The following is a 9397-nucleotide window of genomic DNA, read 5'->3' on the forward strand; positions in this document are numbered from 1 at the left end:
AGGTATTTAAATTGTTTGACTACAAAACCATTTTCAATTGCAGCGTGCCGTTCATAGTAATTTATAGTAAAATACAGCTTAAAACTAAAAATGCACTTTCTTATCTGTTGTTCCATATGTAGTTTTTTAACTGTACACAAATTAACGCATAAATAAATAAAACAGTTTTAGAATTTTGTTGTTAACAATATTAGAACTTTTTATTGATGGATAAATAATGATTTTATTACAGTGTTTAGAATAGATCACAGAGACTACAAACTATTTGACTTAATGCTTCTTAAACAAATTCTTACTTAGACGCATCTAAACTTATTGAATTGCACTGGAATTGAAACGATTTGGGTATCCAAATCTGCCACTACTTATGGCCCTCCCCCGCCCCATCCACCCGATCCTCTCCAGCTAGGCCTCTGGTGAAGCGGCGTTCCTCTTGAGCGACAGCACCTCGTTCAAAGTGGGACTGAGTGCCAGGGCGGGATTGGCCACCGCAATGATGTTGTCCCCCGCCGCGGATATGACCTGAACCCCACTGAGAGCTGGATTGGAGGAGGTGCCACTCAAGTCCACGGATTCACGGGGCGGCGATGAGGGCTCCATCTGCGGGGAACTGGGCGATCGCTCACTTTCCATTCCATTGCAGGGCGTCTGTGGGGGAAACACAAATTTTCTTTAATCCTTAGGCTTTTCCCGGGCAACGAAGTGCCCTCCAAGAGCTCCAACACATACTCACTGGCATGGTCGGCGAACTGGAGTTGCTGAACGAGAAGCGCGAATCATTGTCCTCATAGTCAGCCGCCTTGCCAAGTCTGGAAAAAAAGGAATTTAAAAATAATTTTAGTGGAATTAACAATTAACAATATTCAGATCATTTGGTTGTACTTTTTTATTGCAGAAAATTTTAAATACTTAATTTTTAGCTGTGATTATCAAATATAATATAGATATAATGTTGTGCTTTATATTAAAGAACACGTCAAATTTATTTTTGAAGTTTTAGATTGCTGGTATCAAAATACACATTTAATGGATAGAAATTTAACATCAAACTAACGTAAAGAGTATTAAGACGCTCTTTTAGGACATTTAGTTAAAAAGTACTAAAAAACTTTGCAACAGATTTTGGTTATTAGGGGTTTTAAGAGTGTAACTATAGAGCACAAGTTCATTTAAATTCAAATATGTATTTGTAAGGCTTGAATCAAGCTAATAAATTTATAAACATTGGCATATATGTAATTGTTTGATCTTCATACTCACGAGAACTTGGCAATTTCCGTAAGGTCGAACGGCGGCTTGGCAAACTTTTGGTACATGGCAAACAGATTGTAGCGCGAGTCCTCGACAGCTTCCTTTATTTATTGGTGGGATTTATCAACAAGATCAGGGATTAGAGTCTCTCGTTCTGAAGGAAGCCAAGTGGAAGCCAAATGGAAGCTAAGCGAGGCAAGAAGGCAGATATGCGTGGAAAGATGTGTTTTTGGAGGCCAAGGAAGAAGACACGTGGATCGTTGGTTTTGGCAAATTTTGTAGGATTTATTTATTGACTCAACAATGGGAAAAGGTACAAGAATATATTGCAAAACGAATACTGACTAAATAACTTGATTTTAAAAAATTTTAAAAATTCAACTATAATTTAGAGTTAGGGGTTAGTTGTTAAAGGTAAATTAAGGGTTAGTAAATATATCAAATATCAAATATCAACAAAAACAGTACTGGAAACACAACCATATAAGAATATATTAAAATCATGCTAATAATACCAAATTAGTAAATTAGTTTTAAATACTAAGGGATTAGTTTTGTATATTTTACGTTTTAATAAATGACTACAAAATCTTTAAGAAATTGTGATGATTTCTTCAGATTTTTCTATTATTTTTTGTATATTACTTTAAAGGGCCTTTAAGACCATGTAGTTAATCTATAGAAGTTTGAAATAGAAATTGAGGAGAAATTTATGTGTAAGAATAGCTCTACATTAGTTTAGTAAATTTAGGATAATATAGCTCTACATTAGTTTAGTAACTTTAGGATTATATATAAGTAAGAGACTAGATATCTACGGAAACAATACTATAATTTGAACTTGGATCCCCTTCCACAGGTCAAGATATTCTGAAAAGAACCTCTCGACCAGGATTAGTATATTGTGTTCTGGCGATCGCGAAAGCTGCAAGGCAAATTTTTGGGTTAACAGGGAGCTCCTCCGGAGTCCGGAGGACTCTGAAGCAAAGCTGTAGCTGTAGCTGTAGCGGAAGCACTGCACCATGGGCGATGAACCTACGGCTCTACGGGATCTAGCTTCCTTACCCTGTTCAAGTCAAGTGGCAGCTGGTTGGCCTCCGTGGAGGAGAGTCGCTGCCGCTTGGACGGCACAGTGGCGGCGTCACTGGACTCGCAGTCGGTGTCGCCAGGACCACGTCCTCCGCCCCCCAATCCACCCGATCCCTGTGAGCTGGGCAGCTGGGTGAGCAGACCACCGTACCGGGCAATGCTGGCGGAATGGCCAAAGCCGGCATCCTTGACGATCTGCCGGGCCAGGGGGAAGAGCTCATCGCGACGGGTGAGCAGCCAGATGGTCTGGGGATTGCGGCACAACTGGGCAGCCGCCTCATTGACGCACACCTCGTGCAGAGTGAGCGGCTTCTCCGGCCGCCTCTTGCAATCGAATCGCCCATAGATGGCCGAGTACTTACGGATCTCGTCCATGCGCCGCGGATCCTGTTCCCCCATGGCGATCACCTGCTCCAGTTCCCGGGTGGTCCGCTTCCTGGTGGTCTGGGCTCGCGGCTCCCGCTGCGGCAGCTGCCTCCCGATCTTGTCCGCGCACATCGTTATCCGCTGGATCTGCATCTCGGTGAGGACGGGAGTGAGCTGGGGCGAACTGGAGGACACCTGGTGGGCGGTGCTAGCCGGTAGGCTACAATTGTTAACGACGGCATGCGGACTACTCGTCAGCGGGTTGGTGGGGGGCAGGACCAGGGGCATGGCCACCGACGGCACCGAGGGACAACTGATCTGGGTGATCAGAGCCGCCGTGGATGCCGGAACAGTGGATGCGGAAGTGGGCAGTGGGGCAGCCGGTGGAACCGGCGAGGGCTGGAAGCTGGAACCGGAGGAGGCATTGAAAGAGGGAAACTTCTGGCGGGGCAGGGCGGGAGTGGTGTCCGGATTGAAGACCAACGCCGGCTTGGGTGGCGTTTCGCAAAGACCTGTAAATAGCAAATTGTTAATAAAAATATTCTCAAGAGAAGCAAGGATTAAATGAACAAAAATAATATACAATTTTTAAAAATTAAGAAGTTTCCTAAAATATTTTTCTTTTTTTTTTGAAAAGTTGTATATTTTTGAATATATATTAGTACAATAATAATATAGAAACACAATAGTAAAATTGAAAGTAAGAGAAAGGTTTTGATCAAAAGATATCATAAAAACTTTTAAGTAACTAATACTCAGATTTGATAACTATAAATTGTCAAGTTATTTAAGTATTTTTTTTTAAATTAATCTTTTAAGAACAAGCATAATACGAGCATTAAAAAATTAGTAAAAATGTAAGTACATACATTAATGATAAGAATAAAACTTTTATATGTTTTTATTTGCGAAAGATATCTTAAGTCTTTTTTTGTATAGACTGGATGGCTCCAAGAGCAAACCCTTATAGTGCAAATATGATCCTTACCCAAGTGTGGCAGCAGGGGACCCTGGAAGAGGCCCGGATTGTTGGCCCACTCGTGCAGCGCCTTCTGCAGACGGCGGACGTGGAGCGGCTTGGAGGCCATGCCCACCAGGGCCATGATCTCGAGGAACTCCTCCTCGCCGGCGTCGTACAGCTGCTGCACATCGTCGCCGCCCATTTCGAGCAGTGTATCGTAGTAGGCCAGCAGACTGGCCCGCTGGAGCACCCGGTAGAGTTGCACCTCCGCCTCGTTGCCCGGTCGCGATGTGGTGATCACTGAAAAAGACACGACAGAAAAAAACACAGTCAAGAACAGGCCTAAAAAACTTTCGCTAAAAAAAAAAATGATATTTATTAAGTTCTGGCCTGCGACGTTCTCACAATGCTGTCAGGCTATAAGAAAAAAATTTTAATTAAATTCGCTTTTTACCCAAAAAAAAAAAAAGAAAAAAACTCGACGGACGTCTGGACCCTGAACCCTTTTTTCCTTCAGAGCCAGCGAAAAGCAAAAAAAAAAAAACTCGAAAAGCATACAAAAAGGATGAGGCAAGAGCTGGGAACCAACTCATCTGCATAAGCATGGTGGTTCAACCCCTTTTGCGAAGGGACCACAAGGATCCCATACGATACGATCCGATTTGAGTCGGCGAAACTCGTTAGAAATACGTCACGCATGCGGCAAGACGTCGTCAAGGATTGCCAGGATCATTTTAATCTGGTTTCTATTCTACTTCTATTCCATTTTTTTTTTTTTTTTGGTTTTATCACTTTCGATTTTTGGCCAAAAAAAAAAAATGGAAAGATCGTGTGAAATATATATTTATATAGAATACAACGAAATTCAGAGGAAATCATACAAGACTAGGCAGCGATTTATTGCTCATACTAATGAATCCCCCGATCGACGAGGCTGTTACTGTTATGGCAGCACAGCTCTAAATGGACGACGCCGATGACGAGGATGATGATTATGTCAAATCGTAAATAATTATGTGAGAATATTTCAGGCGGCGGCGACATCATCGTCTCCAGCCGGCTTTAATTAATAGAAAAACGAGCTAGCTAGCTGGCCGAGCTAAATTATAACAAACTCTGGGCAGAAAAAGCCGCGTACATCGATGGCCATCCTCCACTGGTTTGTTTGTATTTCTGTTTTTTTTTTTTATTTATTTTTCGCTGCCTTTGGCCAACTACTGAAAGCCACAGAGCGCATCCACCAACGTAACGTCCAACACCAAGGATGCGCAGAGCACTTCGCGCCATTAACCCACGCTCCGCGCCATGGGGTTGTTACGATTTATGGCCCGGGCCCAAGAATAATTCGCATTCTTAGCCGCTTAATTGGGTATATCATAAATAGTTTGAAAACTGAAATATCAGGCCACTCACTTGGACTTGAAAGTTGTGAAATTAGTGTCAACTGTATTAGAGACTTAAAAGTAATTATAAATGCCGGCTTAATCTAGTAAACAAGTGACGAGGTTGTAAGTTTAACTCGTTTTAGTAGATTGTAAAGTTTTTTTTTTGCCACTTGTAAGCCTTGGTGAAAGTTTGTTATACAATTTACGGGAAAAGTCTAAAAAGTATTTACCTTTACTCCCTAAATAAGGTTTAAAATAAACTGACACCCCAAATGGTAAAGCTCATAAAAGGTGTAAGGAAAATAATTTTTTTTATAATTTTTTTTTTTTTTTAGTTTTAAGTTTTTATATTTAGTTTATGGAGAATAGAGTCTGGGATGTTTAAAATTGTCTTACTACTTTTGGTATTTTTTTGTTTTAAGAACTAATAATATAACCTATCATAAAATGCCCTCTGGAGGGTTAATGTTCTTCTTTTCTATGCGACCACTTGTCGTCGCACTCCCTCATCTTAACTTGGGTATTTAACGCAAACCTGCGTAAGTCGGGAGTCTGGGGAAAGAGGATCGAGAATCGAGTGCGAGGGGCATACGGTGGCAGCAATAAATAAATGAGACGTGATTTCAATACACAAATAATGCCGGGCAGGGAGGATCGAAAGATCGCCAGATCGGAGGATCGGTAGGAGGTGGAGGGTTCGGGAACTGGGGACACTTTGTTGTGGCTGCTCCAGCTCCGCTGCTTCTGCGGATTGTTGCTGATTTTTTATTTATTTAATTTGCGGGTTTTTTTTACTTTTTTTTGCCCACTACCAATGCTTGGACCGCTGCTGTTGTTGTCATTTGCTAAATATGCTGTTTTTATGCGAACGGCAAATGGTAAAGATGGACAAAAAATTAACTGCAGTAACTTTTTAGTTGGCACTTGGCAGCAATAATGACATTCGACGCCACATACCAAGCAGCTGCCCAAGCAGCCAGGAGCAGAAAACGGAAAACCGCGAACAGGCAGCAGGATCGGCACGCAGAAAAAATATTTCGTCTTTTGGCAATTATGGGATCAGATAAATATATTTTATTTTATTTATTTCATTTGTTTTCAAATTGTTCTATTTAAGTAAATAAATTTAATTATTCGGCGCCTTAGGAATTGTTTTCTTATCAGATTAAAAATGGCTATAAAACTTTTCTATTTATAAACCATCTCAAAGTGTTTATTTGTTTTGTTTGTTTTATTAAATAAGAAATAAGGGAGGTTATAGCTATATGCGCGTATCGTACTTTTGTTAGTTCTTTTTTTTAAAATTAACAAATTTTTTTCGAGTGCATTCAGAATATGCGTGTGAGTGCCCTTGTGTTTGTGAGGGGGCTAATGTGTGCGTATGGAGCGGAGCAGTCAATCGTGCGATCGCTTCGATTATGGGCAAAAAGTAGACGCCGGACTTTGCAGACTTTGACTTGGAGAAGAGTTGGACCTGGAATCGGAACCTGGAACCTGGGACTCGGGACTGACTGGGTTCTGGGTCTGAGTCCTCCTTTTCCCCTTTCCCCCTTCCTACTACCCTATAACTCGTCATCGGCAATGGGCAAGTAACCGAAACTATTTCTCATATACAACGATAAATTAAAAGCCAACTTTTTCAACGACCAAATTCTTGTCGATCAAAATTCCATTGGTGGCAATAACTTGGCCCGTACGTGCCAATGGCCAATGGCCCCAGCAGACGGACCATAACCATAACCTGCACAGCGAAAGAATAATGCCTATTCAATTTTAAAATGCATTGCATTTAGGGCTCATTACGATCTTAATCTAATAAATTTAAGATGATTAAAGTCCCTGTTTACATATTATTAACTTCGTTTTCATGTGGGCTTTCCAACAATTATAAAAAGGAATATATTATTTCGGTTACTAGTACAAAGATAGAATATTTCATGAAATTGTGACATTTTTATAAATTATATGTTAAAATAATCCAATACTTTTATTGAAAAGGTGAACAATTTTAGGTAAATAAAAAAACCTTTTGAGTCAAATCTCACCCTATTAATAATATTTTTTCCTGTGTGGCGACATTTTTTTCCGGAGGTTGAACATTTTTCCAACGAGAACTCTTCTCGTTGGTCGACTCTCTTTCCAAACCGAGATTTATGGAAATATTTTACTACCCTCATCGCTTGGGGTGAGTTTTTTTTCCGCTTCAATTCCAAGTTTTTGCCTGTCACCCCTAAGACAGAACCTATCATCACGCGGTTGATCTAACGGCTGCCTAGGAAAAGGCATCTTACCTGGGTCTTGGGCACACCTCATTGGATGAAGTCTGCCATTGCGGCCTAAAAGAAATCCCAGACCTTGAGCAGTTATGCAAAACAAGACACCCCGAGCAATTGGGCACCAAGGAAATGGAAACCGGAACAGGATCCGCTATTTTTTTAAGAAATTAAATTGCCCAGCAAAGGCAACAATTCAGCAGCCTTTGTTGTCAGAGGAGAAGGAACCTTAGAACACAGGGACAAGCTTCTTGGGTTCCAAGCGTTTTCCGTTACATAATGGTGACAAACAATGGAAGCTCGAGAAAAGAGCGCGAAAATTGCAGCATGTGGCTGGAGGAGATTTGTTTGGTTGCAGGGAAGCTTTATAAAGGATTTGATGCGGTCGAAGGATCAGGATTGGGCACAATAACAGTTGAATTTTAGGATACATCTGCACTGCTTAATAACGTATATATTTGGTTTATATGGTTGTCTTTGAAACCTGAATGGAAATGCATTACAGTCATCAAATGGTGGTGGATTTTTTTAAGGTCTAAAGTATGCCCAGCATTTTGAGCAGAGACCTTAAGTTAATATTTTTGTTAGGCTTGCTCTAAAAAATCTATCATATAATTGAAGCCACTTCCAAAAATGAGCTTATGAAGCTTGATTAAATTCAAAACTGCATGAATACATTTTGGTACCTACATAAAACAATTTAAAAAATGTATAATATTTAAAAAAAATATGTCCTTAGAAATCGTTGTATCTTTGATGTAGATATCAAAGTGCAATTAACATCGGCTTTTTGTTTTCTGTAAACCAAAAACGGACTAAGCCACTGGAAACCCAACTGGTGCTTATATTGGTTGGCACTTTTAGAATTCTAAGCTTAAATTGGTTTAAGAAATTCCTTTTTTAACCTTTTAATTCTAACCACAACATTATTCAATAATTGGATTACTATGCCCTGATTTAACCATCATAAAATCTATTGCTTACCAAAACAAAAATTGTACTTAAATTTCTGTCCAGAACTGTACCTAATGTTATAGTTAATTTTTTTGTACTTCTTAATCCCTATTTGATAATGATTTGTTTTGAACTTGGGAACCCTTTTCTTAACCCTTTTAAATAAACACTGATATTATTATATATGCTACTCACTTGTTCCATTCGCATTCCTTCCGAAGATCTTGCCCTGCGGACTCATAATGGGACTGGATGAGGCCGACGGAGCACCTGACAACGATCTCTGGCCCTCGGATAATCCACTGGCCAAAGACAGGTTGTACAGATCTTCCGCCTTGGCCATTTCTAAACTGGTGGTCAGCAGTTGTGACTGTGTGGCGGATGCGGATGCAGATGCGGATACAGATGCGGATGCGGAGCAACTGGAGGCGGCTTGACTGTGTCCTTTGCTGCTGGTGCTGGCAGCTGGCGATGGACTGGATGTGGATGTGGTGGTGGCCACCGCCGTCGTGGGAGTGGTGGGATTCGAATTGGCCTCCATTTCGGTCACAAGTTAATTGTACACAATGCCGAATTAAATGTACGCGACTTGTACGATAGACGAACAAAAACCAGGCACAAACACACAGAACCAATACGAAATGCATGCAAACTAGGATCGGGAATCAAAGATCAAGGATCGAGGATCGTGGATCGGGTGAGTACTACAAGCTACGCTTAACTACACTAGATATTATTAATAGTTATATTTTCTCGCAGGAGAATGTAACAGAAGAATGCAATAACGAGATGCGCGGTAGTTTTCAACGATCTCTTGCGATCCGCTCAGCTCGAGGCCAGAGGAACTTCTGTTCTCGAACCCCAGAACGGACATCTCGGGAACCCTTTTTCAGAAGCGGCCGAAGCCAAGCCACGAATCCACCCGAAGTTCGCCCGAAGACCACCCGAGTGTTGAACGCTTTCGTTTTCTTTCAGCTGGGCAGAATTATGCTGACGAAAAGGGTTAAAATCAGGGATAAAAAGCAAAGCAAAACAAAACAAATTGGAGGGGGAATGAGGGACGTAGGACATTGGCTTCCCTGTTTCCACTCGGGGGTTACTTTTTATCTGCAGATGCC

At 41.0% G+C, this 9397-nt stretch overlaps 1 protein-coding gene across 2 annotated transcripts; it reads right to left on the reverse strand.

Annotated features, from left to right (window-relative positions):
• Window positions 1–215: 215 nt before the first annotated feature.
• LOC108145673 (NGFI-A-binding protein homolog) lies at window positions 216–8912 on the reverse strand. 2 transcript variants are annotated; one of them, XM_017271227.2, is made up of 6 exons: window positions 8475–8912; window positions 3695–3967; window positions 2317–3218; window positions 1261–1352; window positions 734–809; window positions 216–648 (listed from the first exon to the last, which is right to left on the reverse strand). In XM_017271227.2, exons 1-6 carry the CDS (start codon window positions 8818–8820, stop codon window positions 406–408), a joined length of 1932 nt encoding a protein of 643 aa, XP_017126716.1. In that variant the 5' UTR covers window positions 8821–8912; the 3' UTR covers window positions 216–405. The 2 variants fall into 2 exon arrangements, with proteins under 2 accessions (XP_017126716.1, XP_017126717.1); XM_017271228.2 differs by having other exon boundaries at window positions 530–648; window positions 730–809.
• Between the last annotated feature and the right edge of the window lie 485 nt (window positions 8913–9397).

This window comes from Drosophila elegans, unplaced genomic scaffold, assembly GCF_018152505.1.
Source record: "Drosophila elegans isolate 14027-0461.03 unplaced genomic scaffold, ASM1815250v1 contig_208, whole genome shotgun sequence".
NCBI lineage: Eukaryota > Metazoa > Arthropoda > Insecta > Diptera > Drosophilidae > Drosophila > Drosophila elegans.

Bases quoted from the DNA above. Each gene is read 5' to 3' on its own strand.
- LOC108145673 (XM_017271227.2), bottom strand. From the start codon at position 8,820: ATGGAGGCCAATTCGAATCCCACCACTCCCACGACGGCGGTGGCCACC. The intron at 3,219-3,694 runs GTAAGGATCATA...TGCTATTTACAG, and splicing joins TCCCCTGCTGCCACACTTGG to GTCTTTGCGAAACGCCACCC. The intron at 649-733 runs GTGAGTATGTGT...TTTCCCCCACAG, and splicing joins CCAGTTCGCCGACCATGCCA to ACGCCCTGCAATGGAATGGA.